This window comes from Martes martes, assembly GCF_963455335.1.
Source record: "Martes martes genome assembly, chromosome: 14".
Lineage (NCBI taxonomy): Eukaryota > Metazoa > Chordata > Mammalia > Carnivora > Mustelidae > Martes > Martes martes.
The window spans coordinates 81,899,545-81,917,833 of NC_137902.1; the positions used below are offsets into that span (position 1 = coordinate 81,899,545).

An 18,289-nucleotide genomic window follows, 5' to 3' on the forward strand; every position below is an offset into this window, starting at 1 on the left:
GCCCTCCTCTGTCCCTCCCCGCACTGATGCAACTAGGCACTCTCTCTAAAATACATAAATCTTACAAAAAAAAAAAAAAAGGATGGCAGCTGCCATGTTGCTTTGCCATCCCGCACAGCGTCTCTGGACACAGACAGCCCTTTGGTGGTTTCGAAAGTCTTCAGCCACATCAGTTTGGTTAAAACAGCACAAAGCTGAGAGCACAAGGAGATGGAACAGACACATGGAGACTCCAGACGGCGCCGTCACGCATTCTCTGAGTCTTGAGAAGAGCCTGTGAATGGAATCTTTGGTCCTGGAGGCCACAGTGGGGCAGAGCAGGCCCGGGCTCAGAGAGGACCAGCCGCGAGGCTGGAACCAGCACCAGGGCGTCAGCAGCCCGGGGGCCTGGAGCGTCAGTGCCCGCCCAGAGTCGCAGCCCCCTCCCCTGCGAAATGAAAACGGACGCTTGTCTCCGGCGAGCACAAGGCTGGGCTCCAGAGGAAAACGGACCTGGGGGTGTGAAATGTGTCATCGGGTGGGGTGTGCCTGACGGCTGGGATCCCTGTTGCCCTGCCTCAGAGGAGACGAGAGCAGCCGCTCCACTCTGGGTGTCCTAAAGCCCGTGTCAGTAGTCGGGTGGGCACAAGGTCGTCGCGAAGGGCAGGTCGTCGCGATCAAACAGCCATGGTCTGGCAGGTAACCGCTCCCGTCCAGGGGGAACTACGCTCGGCACGAGCCCCGACACCCCGGGACACTGGCCTGCTGCTACTCTTACGTGAGATTTTAAGACCAAAACGAAGTAGCAGAAAGCAGTGAATAGTTTAACTCTTTAACGAAAACCAAAGAAAAATGAAAGTGATTTGGAAATGGCAATGATTGAACGAACCTATTGTACTCACTGTCATTCACCCTGTCTCGTGGGAAAAAAAAATCAGTCATGTTCTGGTTGTTCCTAAACCTGAAAGGGAAATCAGTTCACAAAATAAAAACATACATAATCCAGTGTCAAAAACTGGTGATTTATAGCAATCACCCCTCGTTTATTTTTTCCAACACAGAGAAAAAAAAAAAACATGGTTCAATAATTCAGTGTTTGGGTCACTGGCAAATACTGTCAAATACTGTCATTCAAACAAACATTCCCGGGGGTGAGCTCCGCGGCACGTGGTAACAGCCCACGAGTCTTCCGTCATTCAAATACAACGGAGAACCCACTCGTGAAGGTTACGTGAGTGGAAAACATGATGTCCCATCCCAATGTGCATAAAAAGGCCTTTGAAAAATATCCAAATCTTTCAAGGAATGAAAACACTCCCGTTTTGTTGTTGGTTTCATTCCTTTTAATGATTACTTTTTGGTTTTTGAAGTCAACTTTTTTGCTGTGAGGGAGGAGTTATAGGGCTTTGTAAGTGGAAACCAATAAGGCCGCTGGCCTCTGCACACACTTTCCTGCCCCAACATACAGGTTTTTTTCCCCCAAAAAAACCCTCTTCCATGATTTTTGTTATGGTTCCAAAAGTAAAGAAAATGATTTCAAGTATTCAATTCCTATCAAAAATTGGTATCAAAAGTAATAAAGGACCTAGTTTCTTTATAATTCCATGTTTTAAAAAATAACTTAAGAAGCAAGAGGTCCGGCCCTTTACTTGTATAAATACCACAGCGTAACTAGAGTTTCTTAAGACAACGTGGAGAGGAGTCTGTGTTTAGCACCTCGATCATTGATCTTAATGTTGGGAACGTCTCTGACACGGATGGGAGAGTCTTATAAGAAGGTGAAATACTGGAAAAGAAAAACACAAAGAAGGAAAATGAAGATTAACACAATTTTACAAAAAAGGCATTATTCCTATTTTAATAATCTCTTTCCAATGACCCCGTGTGTACGCTGTCAGACAATTCTACAAAAGCAGGGAGTTGTGAACAGAGCAGATGCCCACAGGGCCAGGGACTTCTCTCCAGAGACTCCCATAACGGGCTGCTGCCAGTTCAGCCAGACTGTTCGCAAAGGAAAATTCAGCTCTGCTGTACGCGTGATCGTTCACACATGTCCCGCCGGGGAGCTGCTGGACTTGAACCAGAGACACCGGGTCCAGGCCCGCCTCGCTCCTTATCGGCTACAGCCCTTTCTCCGCCCCCCTGCCCCCCTGCCCGTATCAGTAGCACCAGCACAGTGTTCTTAACTCACAGGGGCGCCCTGAGCCCAGAAGGGGATCATGCATGCCAGAGGGCGGTGCGAAATGTACCTGCACAGCGGGAGGCAGGCTTTTATTCATTCTTAAAGAACTGTTGGAAGGTTCACACTGTAAAACTAAGGAAGTGGCAGGAGCAAGATGTTTGACGCTATGGTCAGATTCCTAAAACACATGTGAGCCAGTAACCCCCAAACGGGAACGCACTGGAACGAGATGCGACTGTCAGAAGAGATCGTTACCAGGCCAGTAGTGCACTTACACACTGAACAGGAGTGCACGACAGACCTTAATTTCTCTGTTTTAAACAGAGCGCAAATTATCCGGCAATTTTTAGAGCGGCTGCTGTGTCCGATAGATGGGAAAGGCAAAGTTGGAGGGGGTTATGATGGAGAAAACACAGAGAAGGAGCAAGAATGAAGGTCAGTGACATGTGCCTGCTCTTTATTAACTATTAAAGCATCTGTGGGGGTTCACCTGGGTGGCTCAGTGGTTAAGTCTCTGCCTTCGGCTCAGGTCATGATCTCAGGGTCCTGGGATCGAGCCCCGCATTGGGCTCTCTGCTCGGCAGGGAGCCTGCTTCCCCCCCTCTCTCTGCTTGCCTCTCTGCCTACTTATGACCTCTCTATCCCAGTCAAATAAATAAATAAAATCTTAAAAAAAAAAAAAAAAGCATCTATGGGTTTAATTTCATCCCCAAAGTCCTGGAAACCAGAGCCAGGAAAGATCAAGGAATGCCGGACTCGTGATGGTAGCCGCTGGGGACGATGTCTGTTAGTATTTAGGGACTCCCATGGACCCCTCGCCTATACTACAATGAAGTACCACCTTCTGAAAATCTACTGTGTGGTAAAAATGTGCTCCCCCTCAGAGTAAGTCCGAAATGGGTCCAGCTCACAGTTTTCAAATTCCTCCCTGAATACTGAACCTAAGAGTTTGGGATAAAGGGTAAATTAGCCAAGAGAGAGGAGTGTCTGATTGTACAAAGAGGACATGTGTCGCTTTCCTTTCACAAACCTTGCTTTTTACTCATCATTTATTTTTTATCTGTACACTCACCCTTTCAGGGGTTCTTTTTTTTTTTTTTAAGATTTTATTTATTTATTTGACAGATAGAGATCACAAGTAGGCAGAGAGGCAGGCAGAGAGACAGAGAGAGGGAGAAGCAGGCTCCCCGATGAGCAGAGAACCCGATGTGGGGCTTGATCCCAAGACCCTGGGTTCATGACCTGAGCCGAAGGCAGAGGCTTTCACCCACTGAGCCACCCAGGCGCCCCTCTTTCAGGGGTTCTAATTGACAGGAGAACCCCTTAGCCTTGGAAAAGGACTGCACTCCTTGCAAAACAAGAACTCAGGGAAGGGAGCGTACTCCCAGCGTCACACAGCGAGCTCCAAGAGCAGCAGGACGTCCCCCCTTCCCCTTTACTGACCGTCACCAAGTAATTACCTTTTTAGGTTCATCCAGCTTTTGGCTATTTTGCTAAAGGCCTCTGAACCAGGGGCCGTCATAGCTTCAAAGTCAACTAACTGAAAAAGAAAGAAATTCAGGAATGTGATTAATATGGAGGAGAGAGGCTCACGCTGAGAACTGTTTCACTTCTGGGTCTTAACACAAAAATCCGAGGGCTGGGATTTGAACACACAGCCAACCGCCGGCCCTTCCAGCCTCAACGTACCTTCCCTTTGGGGATTTTTCCTGCTACTTCTTTTCCACTTGCCATCAGCGCTCCCACGATCACGGAGTAAGCTATTACACTAGGCAAATAAAGAATAATTACCAGTCAGTCCTGGTTTCTGAGCAGGGGTCATATGAAAAGCTCACTATGGATTTTCTATCATAAAAGATGAGATTTTACTTAAGAAGTCCTTAGAAATTAAACTAAAAAATATTTTCGTGTCTCAAAAATATTTACTAATTTTTTACTACTAACAAAAATATTCAGATTCACTATTTTAAGGGTAAATGTGACCCAGAATATTCTTTTTTTGAGGAAAGGTGTTTCTTTTAATTAGGAGTTTTCTTACCACTTGGTTTTTCTATTCTTACGAAATAATGAATTGGAAGATCGGTCTGCTACTATTTCTAGCAACTTCACAAGCCTTGGCTTTTAAAATGCACGTATATGATACGCTTGTAATACAAACATATTAATCTTAATGTTAAAGCATTAAACACTGCGGTCCCCAGAGAAGAAAAGCAGAACGCAGTCTCAGAAGCGCCACGAGACTGGTTTGAGAACTGAGGTGTTATATCAATTCCCCTCCTGGACTATAAAACTCACTCCCGCTTCCGACATACCTACTACACACCGGCTGCGTGTGCCCGTGCGAGGCCCTCCGAGTAAAGATAACCAGGAGGCTCTCACCTCTGAGAGCGAGCGGGCTGGCCGCGGAGGCAGCAGCAGGCGCACGGCAGACAAAGCCTGCAGGTGCAGCGAGTCAAGCCCGGGGGGCGCCCCCACGGGGAAGACCCCGTGGAGGCCAAGGGCACGCAAGCTGCGTCTCCAGGGCCCAGGCGGGGCCCAGGGGGTTAGCAGGGAAGGAAGGGAAATGGCTGGCACAGAGGCAGGGCCCGTGTGGACATGAAGGTGTGAGGACACGCAGGGAGGTGCCCTGGAGGGCAATGGGAGGGCCTTTGAGAAATCCCACAGGGTAGTAAAAGGGCAGATAAAGGAGAGTAGTGATGAGGCCAAGACAAACCAGGACAGACGGACACTGTCCCCGGTGTTCGCGAGCTTGTACCTGAGCCACCAAGTATGAAGAACTGGGGCAAAGATCCGAATCTCTACACTGCACACCCGAAGCCGATAAAACACTGTGCATTAATTATCCGGGGATTAAACAACAAAACTGGGGTAGAGGGGAAGGAGAAAAGCCTGGAAGCAGGGAGACAAGTCAGAGAGGCACGGGGTGACACGGGGTGACACGGGTCTGAACTATGGCGGTAGCTCTGAGCACACGAGAGGACAGAACCAACGGGATCAGGGACGGTAGAGCCGCGGGCTCTTAGGGACAGAGTGCGGGGGACGAGAGCCGCTGCTCCTTCCCCGTCACCTCCTTCTTCCTCCGTCATCGGGAGCCAGCAGAGCTGCTGTGAGGACCAGTGGGAAACTGCTGGGTATCCCCACGGCACCTGCCTAAGTGCTCGATCAAAGGGGGCAGGCGGAGGGCGTGGGCACGTCAGAAACTCCGCGCCCGCGAGAAACCGTTAGGCGGATACTGCAGTCTTCATGCTCCTCGCTTGTTTCCAGGCCTTTTCACTGTATCAACATTTACTAACACACTGAGGAGAGTTGTCCTTTTCAGCATTGAAGTCAAGAACATTCAAGTATATTGTTTTAGCTCCAACATCTTAAATTCAAATTTCATGATCTATCGCGCGTCGTACTGGCTGACAGAGAACAGGCAGAAACCCCGGTTTTGACGACACTGGGAAGCTCCTGGTGGCTTCCGAAGCAGCAGAAACAGACGTGCAGCAGCACAGGCGGGACAGAGCGGCTGCTGACTCAAAAGTATGAAGCGTCAGGGCTGGAGGTCGAGGGATGGACAAGGACCGGGGCAAGGAGAGAAGAGGGCAGGGTGACAGTCTGGGCCGATCAGGGAGGGCGACGCACGCACACAGTAGGCCTTCAAGCCACTTGAGTTGTTGAATGAATGGGCCCCAGCCTATAAAACGTGAAGCACGCTAACTCAGAACAATCTTTCATAATTCCTTTGACGGTGTGGTGGGTCAAGGACGTAATTTCTGGGTGGATTTTGAAAAAGACCAAAGGGGATTTCTTGCGATTGCTTGGGGTACTTTTGTACCCATGGCCACAACAAGCACTGCAAGCAAAAGAGAACGTGTTCTTCAGTGTAAAAACTTTCAAATTATAGGCTATCACTCACCTGGACCCTCGAGAGAGTGGCATTAAGTTATAAAAGTAATAAACTAAGGATAAGATTAAGTTGCAAACAGCATCAGCCTCCTGGAAAAAAGAGAAGACACGGGCTTATGAATTTAAAAACTAGATTATAAACTAGTTTTTCACAAGGTGACAAGACATAAGAAAAATTTACCTTGGGAAGAGGACTATTTCACTTTTCTCCTATGGGAACCTCCTTTCATATTCTTGGATATTTTATACTCTGCTACCATTTTTTTCCTAACGAAAGGGTATATATATATATACGGTTCGGTTTGGGGCAATGTTTTCCGAACTGTTTTTAAAACTGAAACCTTTTCAGGCGCTTGGGTGGATCGGTCAGCTAAGCAACCAACTCTTGGTTTTGGCTCAGGTCTTGGTCTCAGGATCCTGGGATCGAGCACCGCATCGGGCTCCCTGCTTGGCGGGGAGTGTGCCTCTTCCTTACACTCTCCCTCTGTGCACACGTGCTCTCTCTCTCGCAAATAAATAAAATCTTTTAAAAATAAATAAATAAATACAGGAATTGTTTCTATAAGAATGTTAAGAAGAAGTCCTTATAGGGCATCACTGAAAGCCGATGTCGAGCGTAAGATTCATACTACCCACGAACGGGTAGAAGCTTTTGCAAAGGTTACTGGTGAATCCTAGGAAGCAAGGATAAAATGGAAAAAAACAAAAACCTACCCCGAATTCTGAGGAAAGAATCAGTACTTTTCCTTTTGCTGTGAGGTCTTTATAAAGTGCGTCGATCTCAGCATGATACAGTTGTGTTCTTTCTTCCGTGGTTTGCGTTTCCACAGAAAACAGTATGTTGCCGACCCTAAACATGCAACAACGTGTGTCAAAGGCACGTATTATACAATTCAACGAGCCAAACACGGGGAGTAAAAAGAAGGAAGGAACTGGTAGGCTGATGTGGCACAAAACACAGCTGAGAACGTGTCCCACCTTTCTAACCACACACACTGAGGTGTGTTCCGTACGTAGGCAAGTTTTCCATAAAATACGGTATTTTGTTCGGTCTAAACACATGTACGTACTACAGGAGCTGAAGCTACTACAGAAGGAAATAACTACACATGGTCAAGAATGAATGCACAGTAAAGACTTTCTCAGACAGCCACCCTGTTATAATTGAAGATCAGAGCCAGAAATGTGTGCAGAAGTTGTTCAGGGACTCTATTTTTTTTTTTTTTAAATCTCTGCTGCACGCTTAGCTCCATGCCAGGCTCTACAGAGGAGACAAATTTGATGCAACAGGCATTACTATATAAATAAATGGCTCTAAAATCCTATAAAGAGGAACGTGGCAGAGCTGCTCCATTAAGCAAGGAAGGAGGGAGACCTGACGCCATGAATTACTTTAAGACCACGCGCAGGACGATCACACAGCACGTCAGGGTTCAAATGCGGCAGATCACGTCCAGTTTGGAAGATATGGAAGACAGCAGGAAATGCTTCACGGGGGAAGAGGGAAGGGGCCTGAATGTGAGAATCAGGATGGAGGAAGAGAGGCTCCGAAACGAGGTGGGAGGTGACCTCAGGGAACAAGCAGTCCAGCCGAGTTAGCAGGCCGAGTTCTGGCAGGAAAACAGCGTAGGCGAGCAGGAAATGTTGCAAGGGCCACATTATGAAAGGCCTTGAGTGCCCGGCAAGGGAGCTGGTCCTGGTATCCATGGGCATGGGGAGGGTGTGGAGTGGGGAGTGGTTTAACAGCCAGTGGAATGGGGCCTCAGGGACACTGACAAAGTACTGTAAGCCACCAGGAGATCGGGGACGGAGGCACCAGAGCCTACTCAAGAGGACCCAGAGCAGGAGGTAACAAATACGGTGAGACAAAAGGGAGAGAAACCACGTTTCGCAGGGAAGGAACCTGACGTACTCTTTCACACCACCGTTCCTTTCTGCCTGGAGATACCATCTGACGAGATCTGTATCTCACAAGTGGGTGGAAAGGCAGGGGAGTGATTTTTACATTACTAGCAAGCCCTGGAATTCCTTCCGGGGAGGAGAGGGTGGTATTTGTTGGGAAAAGTCACAAAATCTGGAAGTTACTAAGCTGGTGCTTACTCAGGGGGGCCTGGGTAGGTTCTGACAAAGAACTTGGCGGAGAGGCTCCTGTGGTTTGAGAGTAAAAGCATGTAAGAAAAATGTAGCCCAGGAGGCAGAGGCAAGTCACAGCCCTTTGATGGAGCTGGCGGAAATCAAGCTGGAGGTCCCAGTGCGGGAACCATGGCGCCTTGCAGGCCAAGCAAACCGAGGGATGCCTGCTGTGGGGGAGGGGCGAGTATCCCACCCAGAATTCAAGGGGATATGGAGACTCTGGGATGAAGCTTGGGCTTCAGAGACAAATCAGACCGGTTAATGAGATGTCGCTGTGGGGCTATTTATAAAGTGAAAAATGAGAAAGCCTCTAAAATGGCCAATAACAAAAAACGTGTAGGAGAAATTCTACAAGACCCACAAAACGGAATCCTACGCAAGCATTACAAACACTTACAGAAATAAAGGAAAATGTTCATGATAAAGTAACTGTAAGACACAAAAGAAATAGATTATAAAACAATGTGTGGCATATAATCTCTGTTTTTAAAGAAAACAACTCAGTGATTTTATTTTCTATCTTTGCTTATCTGTGTATTCTAAATTTTCCGTAGTAAGACTGCACCGCTCTCAAAATATATTAAAACCTGTATTTAAAAACTCTTACAATGGCCTTCAGTCTCCCAACCTCTCATCTCTTTTCATTTTATTACTAAAAGTGTTGCCCACAAGGAATGTGAAGAGCCTGGAAGAATGCTTTCCACATTCAATATTATACCCGGTATCTAGAAAGCCGTCAAACCCAACAAGGTCAGAAAATGTATCTGCTGGCAGGGTAGCCTACAAGTCACATTAACAAAGTAAGTAGTTTATAGCTACACGCTGGACCTTGGTAATTTTCGTTTCAGGATAAAGCAGAAGCCGGTGTGTCCAACCTCCCGGGGCAGCACCGGACGCCAGCCCGCCCTTATACTCACACTTAGGAAGCATACATACTTGTCTCCTGTAATGGTGATTGTGAAGCCATCATATTCCTTCCCTTGCTCTTTGAGGCTGGGAACTTTTGTGTTCACCGTGAACCCATCCTTCGTTTTAGTATTAAACTGCTTTCAGGGGAAAAAAAAAAAAAAGTTACATTACTAGCGTCAAATTCCCTGTAAACCCCTGCGGGTCTTCTGTAGTGGTGACTCCGCCTTCCACGTCTTGGAGAAGCGTCACAGAAGTTCCTGCTTGCAGAGGCCATGAGCACGCACACGCCTCTGCCCGTCCCCAGGGCCCCGCACGAACTCCAGGCCCCCGCCAGAGGCCGGCACAGAGCCTCAGCCACGGGCTCCCTCAGTCAGCGGGGGGCCGGCCCTTCTGAGAGCGCCTTTTGGGTTTTCCTCATGGTCATCTTTGTCGGCAACTTGGATTCTTAGCAGAATGGTTGCATGGTTCCTTCAAGGCAGTCTCATTTGTTCTGAGACGTACTCAGACTTATATTTATCAACTGGAGAATTTCACACACGTGCGCGCGCGCGCACACACACACACACACACACACACTCCAACTCTGCGGACCACAAAGACGTACATTAAAGGAATTACAGGGAGCCAAGAATGCCCTTCAGGGGTGACAAGTATGAAGGCAGTTTCGGATGTCAGCTTTTTGTTTAAAATACTTTTGACAGGGGTGCCTGGGTGGCTCAGTCAGTTACGCATCTACTTCACTCCGGTCATCCCAGGGTCCTGGGGTCAAGTCCCCGGCTCCTTGCTCAGCGGGGAGCCTGCTTCCCCCTCTGCCTCTGCCTGCCGCTCCCCTAGTTTGTGCTCTTGCACTCTCTCTGGCAAATAAATAAATAAAAATCTTTTTAAAATAAATAAAGATATTTTTGACAAAGCCAAAATGCCAGTAAATAGATTTTGTCATTACTCCAGAAAAAATCCTCCCACATTGTTTAATGTTGCCGACTTTTTTTTAAGGGTGGATAGACTTGAATAAGAGAACCAAGGATAAAATAAGAGGAGGCTGTGCTTCACGTAAGCCACTACTGGGGGAAAGGCTGTCTACAACCAGTAAGACCCAGCGGGTGTCATGAACAGTCCAAAGAAGGACCGGGGACCAACGGACATGAGGCACAGGTGACCAGAGCCAGCGTCAGGAGCTGGGACAGCAACATCTTCCATGGAGAAGGGGCTTCTAGAGGAACACGTGTTAACCCTCTATGCCAATTCTCACCTGATGCTCACAACATACCAGTAAGACAGGGCATGGTCTCCATGTTACAGAGGAGGAGACCAGCTGGGAGGGCAGGTCCCATCTGAACTGAGTGGGGAGTGGCAGTGTGGACACATGGACCCAGGCTTTCATGACCTTCGGCCACATTATTTGCCCGTAAGCTGACTTAAGGGGAGCTGAGATATATGGTTGACCTTGACCCGCTTGAGGGGTAGCCGAACCCCCCTGCAGTAAAAAAAAAAACCCATGTATATCTTCTGACTCCCCAAAACTTAACTGCTAATAGTCTACTGCTGACTAGAAGCCTCACTGATAACATAAAAGGTTAATATTTATTTTGTCTGTTGTAAGTATCCTATACGGTATACTTAAAGTAAAGCCAGAGAGAAGAAAAAGTTACTAAGAAATCATGGGGAAGATACACCTACAGGACTGTACTGTATTTATTAAAAAGAACCCACACATAAGCGGACCCACGCAGTTCAAACCCATGTTGTTCAAGGGTCTGCTGTGTTGTTTTTTTTTTAAGATTTTATTTATTTATTTGACAGAGAGAGATCACAAGTAGGCAGAGAGACAGGCAGAGAGAGAGGAGGAAGCAGGCTCCCTGCTGAGCAGAGAGCCCGATACGGGGCTTGATCCCAGGACCCCGGGATCATGACCTGAGCCTAAGGCAGAGGCCCCAACCCACTGAGCCACCCAGGCACCCGGGGTCTGCTGTATTTTAACGTGGTTTTTCACCAAAAGAACATTTCAGCGGGAGCTGTCATCACATCATCCTGTACCTAATGCTTTAAAATGAAAGGTCTTTATATACTTCTGTGTGTGCCTTTAAAAATATGAGTATGCCCACACTCCGGTGAAAGCCAGGTGTCCAGTGTGGCTAGGGAACAGTCACCTGCACACCACAGCTGGACACACAGTGACCTTGCACCCAGAGGCTGGCCCCAGGGGGGTGATGCTTGGCCTCGAGGGTGCACTGAGCCACCGCAGGCTGGGAGCCCACTAGGCTTTTCTTTTTAAACAAAGACACACACAAACACGTCAAAATCCCCCTCAGCTGACTTTACCCAACAGAGTAAATGTAATGCTTAAAATACCATCAAGAAAGAAGGACATTAAAAACTGAGACACATGCTAGTTTTCTTTCTGTAGGTTTGTCCCAGCGGCCCTCCGTGGAACGGTCCTGCCCTCTCTGGGGGGCATCTGGGGAATTTATGGGAGAGCGTGGTGGCTACGGGGACAGGGTGGTGCAGAAAGCTACCACTGGGACTTAGCCGGTGGGGCTGAGAACACTAGATGTCCCACAGGGCAGAGGACACGCACATGTGACGCATGACTGACTGGGAATGCCCCACTGCGCTTTCATGTCCATGAAGAACCTGTTTATAACTTAATAATCACCAGCGCCTGGAGCCAGACTCCATTTCACACTCAGACACTAAATATTTTACGTGTTTTTTTTTTTTAAAGTTTCTATTTATTTAAGTAATCTCTACCCCAACACGGGGCTCGGAACTACACAGTTTTAATATGCACTGAATTTTCTATGAATATTAAATAGCACGTCCAACTGAGGGAGGAGGGTTTCAGGCACTGTTGGGAAGGTTACTGTTTCAGAAAACCCAGGGGCCACCAACACTACAGCTAATGATTCTTAAGTCAGCAAGTGACACACAGATATGGGGCCGCGTCTGCCGCTGTCAGGTTCAAATGTAAACAGGTGTAAACGACCAGCTCCTTCCTTACGGCTTCTTGTGAAGACCAGTCTGAATGCTGACATCCTGAATGATGCACACGCTGGTCTATTACAGGTGATCGACCTGCCAGACCTCCTTTGTGGCGAGATGGTGATGTTTGGAAGAATTTTTTGAGTAGGTGTGATATATTCTCTGTGAATTTCATCTGAGTGCAGGAAAGGGGTCATGGAACACGGTTACTGAGTCAATACCAGAGTGGCTCTGAGAAGGTTGAGAACCGCCGCCCTAGTTCATCAGACTCGCTATAGCTCCCTGAGGTGAGGTCCAGCCAGAATCACTGCTCCTGGCAGACAGGAGCCTGGGATCCAGACGGTGGAAAGGGCTCAGCCAAGCCCAGTGTGGCAGAGGGGGCCCTGGAGTGCAGAATCGTAGCTCGCTGCTTTGTTCACGATGTGATGCTTCCTGGTTATTCCTCAGAAATGGACAAGCTCTGGTCCTACCCGTGTCTTAAATGTCATTTGATGTAATCAAACCTCTCTACCAGAGCTACAACAACACTGATTCAACTTTTACATTAAAGTTCAAAGCATGAGTTGAAAAAAAGAAAATCCCCCTGCTGATGGCAAATGTTTGAATAGTTCTATTCCTGGGCAGAGAAGAGGTTCCTAAAATTATAACTTCTTAATGGATTAGACTTTTAAACAACAAAACTTCTGTCCCTTGAGGTCTCCTCCACCTTGAATTACGCGGTTTCTGATATAAACGTCACCACACCTGCGCTTCCTTCCGCTAGCATTTGCCTGGTGTACCTTTCTCCCTTCTACTTTTTAAATGTTCTCTTGTTAAGCATGTCCGCTGTAAACCGCACATAGCTGGGCTTTAGAACACCAGTCTGAGATCCTCCGTCTCTCCCCTGGGGATCGATCACACCACGCTGACTTCTCATTGCCATTACACCATTTCCTACCCACTCTCCTTTTTCCCCCTTCGCTTTCCGTAATCTCTGAGTGAAACTGACTTTGTGGTCTTTATGCTGTTTCCCTACCTTCTAGCGTTTAGAGGATTATACGTCCCACCTCTGTCCTTTCAGTGTTGACTTTAAATTTTTAATATAGATATTTAAACCTGTATTTTCCTGTCAATATCGTGGGTCAGCCAGTGATTATATTCTCACTGAAAAAAACAAATACCTTTAGGGACAGCTTTACTTCCTCTCTCTACTTTCTTCAAACTCTAAGGTTGACATTAGCTGGTACTTTAATTTCAGACATGTATTTTTTAACATCAGGCATTAACAATTCATGCCAGTGGCTTATTTGTTCACCATGATTTCTTGTCTCTCGTGTTTTCTTCTTTCTTGGGCTTCTCTTGTGAGAGTACACAGGTCCTTCCATCATTTTGACAAAGAAAATCTAGGCTTGATGAAATTCCTAAATGACTGTTTGAATCAGTTTTTATTTGACCTTCACACCTGAACACTGGAACAGTGGGTGCAAATAAGTTTCCCTGTGTTGTCTTCTAGAATCCGCTATTGCTGGAGGGAAGTTGGGCATCTGTGGAATTCTCCTTCCTTGGTATTTGTTTTTTTTTTTTTTCTTTTTTCTCTGGAAGCTTGAAGATGTTCTTTTTATTTTCTTGTGTGACAAAATATACATCACATAAATCTGCCACTTTAACCATTTGTGAATGTAGAGTTTGATGGCATTAAGTTCATTCACAGTTTGCAACCATCCATCCACAGAACTTCCCCAATACAAACTCTGTCCCCATTAAACACTGACTCCCCATTCTCCCTCCCCCAGCCCCTGGCAGCCATCATTCTTCCTTCTGTCTTTATGAATCTGACTCCTCTCGACACCTCATATGACTGGAATCATAGGGCATTCGTCCTTTCGTGACTGGCTAACTTTACATAGCATAATGTCCTCGGGCTTCATCCATGTTGTACCAGGGTCACAATTTCCTTGCTTCTCAAGGCTGAATAATATTCCATTGTATGGCTAGACCACATATGACTCATCCATTCATCCATCGGTGGACACCTGAGCTGCCTCCGCCCCTTGGCTACCGTGAACAATGCTGCCGTGAACACAGGTGTACAAGTATCGTTCAAGTTGCTTCTTTCAATTCTTTTGAGCATACACCTAGAGGTGGAGTTGTTGGATCATATGGTAAGTCTCTAATTTTTTTGAGAAACTCTCTTTCACCTTGAAGTCCCCAAATTTTATCAGAATGTGTCTAGAAGTCAATGTTGAACATCATGTTGAAATACCCAGGGGGCCCTCGACTGATCTTTTCATCTCTCTACAAGCTCTGCTTCTATTGTTTTGTTGACTAATTGCTCTCCTTCTTTATCTTTCTTCTCTCCTTGCAGATTTTCTATCAGATAGGTCCATTCTTCATCTTCTGTGTTCATCGTCTCTCATAGTTTGTATTTCTTTGTCTTTTACGTACCAAATTCTGGGAGACTATTTGATATTCAGCTGTCTTTAATGTACTAGCCTAACTGAGGTTATTTTTTGATTTATGAGAATTCGATTTTTTTCTATTGCTCCTATCTATCTATCTATCTCTCTGTCATATGATACTGGCTCAAATCTCTCAGGAAATTAATTTATGTACTTTCTATTGGAGTAAAATTTATAACCAATGAACTTCACATGTATAATCTGATGCATTCTGACAAATGTATACACCCATTTACCCATGTACCCGCTATTCCATCAAGATAGTGTATTGCCATCATTCTGGAAAGTTTCCTTCTACCACATTAAGGTCAATCTCACTTCTCCTAAGCCTCCATTGTTCTGATATCTCTCCCTGCAGATCAAACTTCTTAGAAATGGAATCAGACTCTTCTATGTGTGGCTTCCCTTACTCAACATCATGTTTTTTCTGAGGTTAACCCCAGCTGCCGTGGGTGTAGCAGTGCCCTTTCTCTGTTTTGTTACTGAGTAGTGTTCCATCACTGGCCTCCCTGAGAAACGATGGGGGCCCCTTGTAAAACATTCTGATCGGGAAGACGGCCTCAGGACAAGGAAAGTGGAGAACACGCACACCAAGCTCGGGCCATATGCAAAACCCAAGCGGTGGCTTCTCCGTGAGGGTGGGCACCAATCTTGACTTCACTCACCCTGTACAGAAAGGGGGTAGGATCCACGTCTGGGTCCCTGCTGGGCCTCACAATAAGACTGAGGATGCCACAAAGCCTCGTTCTCTGTCCAGCATCCTGCTAAGTGAACCGAGTGCTGGATTACAGACAACACGTCTTGTGAGCTGATCACCCATCTGAATCTTTTGGGTCCTCCACTTTTCTTTTGGTCTTTTCATAGTTTTCGTTTCCTTCAGCATTGTGTTCATGTTTTCCTTTAAGTCCTCGGATACGTTTATGAAGCAAAGACTTTGAAAGAACGAATTCCCACTTCTGGATCATCTGGGGGTCTGTTCCTGTCAAATGGTTTTGTTCTTCTTGGTTATGGGTCATGTTGTCCTGCTTCTTCATTTATCTAATAATTAAGTCTAGATTGTGTTTCCTCCTTTAAAGGGTGTGAGTTTTGTTTGGGGAGGCAGTCCAATCACTAGCAGATCCATCTAATCCTATCAGACTTTTTTTTTTCTCTTTGAGGATGATCTATTTAGGACTATCCTTTGTCCTAGGATGTAAATCTCGTTCTAGGGGGTCTTACAACCTACAGTGTGTCCTTTTTGGGGTTGTAACGAGATGCCCGAGGTGCTCATGGCCCTCCCTCCTGGCAAGGCCACAAGTCCAATGTCTGTCAGCAGTGTCGAACTGGCCATGTCTCTGTCCAGCCCTCACCCCCACCACGGCCACCCTCTGCAGAGCCCCTCAGCCTCCTGCACGCCCACAGTTGAGCTCTCAGCCCAGGATGACAAGGACTCTCACACTGACCTCCAGGAAATCCTCGCCTTGAGCAGCTCCCTCCTCTTCTGGACTCTGCCCTGTAAACTCCAGACACCTGAGCAGATCCCAGCTCCAATCTCTGCCTCCTTAGCTCAGTAAGGCCTCCAGACTCTGCTTACGCTCCACACACACACTGGTTTAGTAAATAATCCCGGGTAGAAAGCTGGTGTGAACATGGAGGTGTTTCCCTCTTCTCGAAAAGCACAGTCTTATAATTGCCAGCACCTGAAAATAGTTGCCTTGTATTTTGTCCTGTTTTAGAATTGCTGTGGTGTGGAAAGGCAGTCAAGTACCAGGTACTCCTGGTACCTGTGGCCAGGAGCAGAATTCAATGGCAGAGAATTTTAAGTTTCCCTCTGTTCCCTGTATCAACTGCTCATCACAGATTTGCTTCACAGTTTGAGACTGATGCCTGTGTCTTATTTTGGTTCTTATTCAGAGTGTGTTTCCATTAGTGTTTTCAGGTAGAATGCTTTATAAATTTTAAAATGCTTATAGCACAATAGTAATAAACGTGCATTTAAAGTTATGAATTCTTTTTAAAAAGTGCTCTAGTTTATTTGTTTTTTTTTTCTAAAAACACCTCCCGGGATTTTGATAATAAACTTACCTTCATAATCGGAAGGAGGTCTTCTACTTTGTGTACTTTTTCCAAAGCTTCTCTAACTTCCAACAATCCTTTAGGATTATTAGCTCTTAAAAAAAGAAAGAGTGAGAGAGAGAGAGAGAGAGGGAGATGGCAACTAAAATTAATACAGAAATGTAATAATTAATCATATTAATTGCTATTACCTTTAATTTAAATAAATCATTCTCAACTGTAAGTAGCTCAATATTCAAAACGGTGGGCCAGAACAGAAGTTTCTAAATAATGGGGTGATTTAATCCTCATGAATTCGGGGCTGCAGATGACAGTTAAGAAAATAGCAGCCCTTCCAGAAGATGAAACAAGGAAAGGCAGAACAGACTGACAGCCAGTGTTTGTATAACACGTACAGATCTTGGTTTGGCCATGAAACCTTGATTCTCCTGTGCCACCTCTGAAATTAGAAGTGAATTTTTTTTTCCTTGCTGAAGTCGCTCAAATGGAAGTATACTGCTAGGTTTTTACAACAATCTTACATGTACTGGGTAAAAACTTTCCATTCAGAATTCTTTTTTCCCCAGTGTTTTGTTCAGTATTGTATCTATGCCATATGGCCTTTCATGGGAGGGAGAATGAATGTGATGGCTGAAGTCCCCAAAAAAGAAACTCAAAGAAATGTCCTGCTCTTTGGAGGAAAGAGATGAGAAAAGTCACAATACTGTAAGTTTAGAAACACCCTGTGGGGGGCACCTGGGTGGCTCAGTGGGTTAAGCCTCTGCCTTCGGCTCAGGTCATGATCTCAGGGTCCTGGGATCGAGCCCCACATCAGGCTCTCTGCTCAGCAGGGAGCCTGCTTCCCCTTCTCTCTCTGCCTGCTGCTCTGCCTACTTCTGATCTCTCTCTGTCAAATAAATAAGATCTTTAAAAAAAAAAAAACAAAACATAAAAAATAAAAAAGAAACACCCTGTGGATTTTGTGAAGCTGTTCAAAGAAGGATGCTAAGTCATTACAGAAAGACTCTATGGGTTCAAACACAGTGTAAACATCTGATATACTTCGTTTAGTCTGTCAGTAGGCTTAGTTTCCAAGTTTCACAAATATAACTAGTGTAAAATAGACCACAGCTAGCAATTAGCATGAGAAAGAAAACTGAAGGGTTACCCATGGTAAACAAGAATCCTATCTTTAATGAAATGAAGAATCTTCTCAAAATACTCCAGGTATCTCATGTTAATCACCTGACCCCTATAAGGAAAAAAGAAAAAAAATTAAGGATCTTTTTACAAAGGGACATATCTGAAACAACACCTGATTGCCAGGTTAATTCAAGAAAACAGTAAGACGGCCAAGATAATAATGCAGCAAAAAATTCTGGGAACTTTGCTTGTTTGCAGCCCATGAACAGAAACAGCAAAGAACTGTCTTAGCAAGACTGCCTGCGAGCTCCTGCAGCTTCTTCTGGTAGGAAAGGCACCAAACTCAGCCCCGCAGATGCCAAAATGAGAAAAAAATCCCCAGGTACTTGCATGCCAATTTCCTTTTCGGAAGCCCTTTCCTTTTATCCTGTCCCTTGGTTCTCCCCGTAGCATTACCTGTCCCCACTCCTTCTTACAGTCTAGCTCACACGTGGCCTTCATCTCCTCTGCCCGCTCTAAGTATCATTTTGCTCACACTTCTACCCCCACCTTCTAGTTTTAAAACTCCCAGAACTTCCTGTAAAGCCCACACGCTGATGCA

The 18,289-nt window shown here is 46.0% G+C and overlaps 1 protein-coding gene across 4 annotated transcripts in view; it reads right to left on the minus strand.

The window, feature by feature from the left end:
* Window positions 1–980: 980 nt before the first annotated feature.
* Window positions 981–18,289, minus strand: part of TTC13 (tetratricopeptide repeat domain 13) — a 75,833-nt gene continuing 58,524 nt past the window's right edge. For 2 of the 4 annotated variants that reach the window (XM_080822627.1, XM_080822625.1), the window contains 8 exons: window positions 17,714–17,797; window positions 16,576–16,660; window positions 9,122–9,231; window positions 6,767–6,902; window positions 6,063–6,142; window positions 3,851–3,929; window positions 3,622–3,701; window positions 981–1,765 (listed from right to left, as the gene is read on the minus strand). In XM_080822627.1, the coding sequence (XP_080678753.1) occupies window positions 1,651–1,765; window positions 3,622–3,701; window positions 3,851–3,929; window positions 6,063–6,142; window positions 6,767–6,902; window positions 9,122–9,231; window positions 16,576–16,660; window positions 17,714–17,797 (769 nt within the window). In that variant the 3' untranslated portion in view covers window positions 981–1,650. The remainder of the gene's footprint in view (window positions 1,766–3,621; window positions 3,702–3,850; window positions 3,930–6,062; window positions 6,143–6,766; window positions 6,903–9,121; window positions 9,232–16,575; window positions 16,661–17,713; window positions 17,798–18,289) is intronic. The other 2 variants (XM_080822628.1, XM_080822626.1) reach the window with 1 other exon arrangement.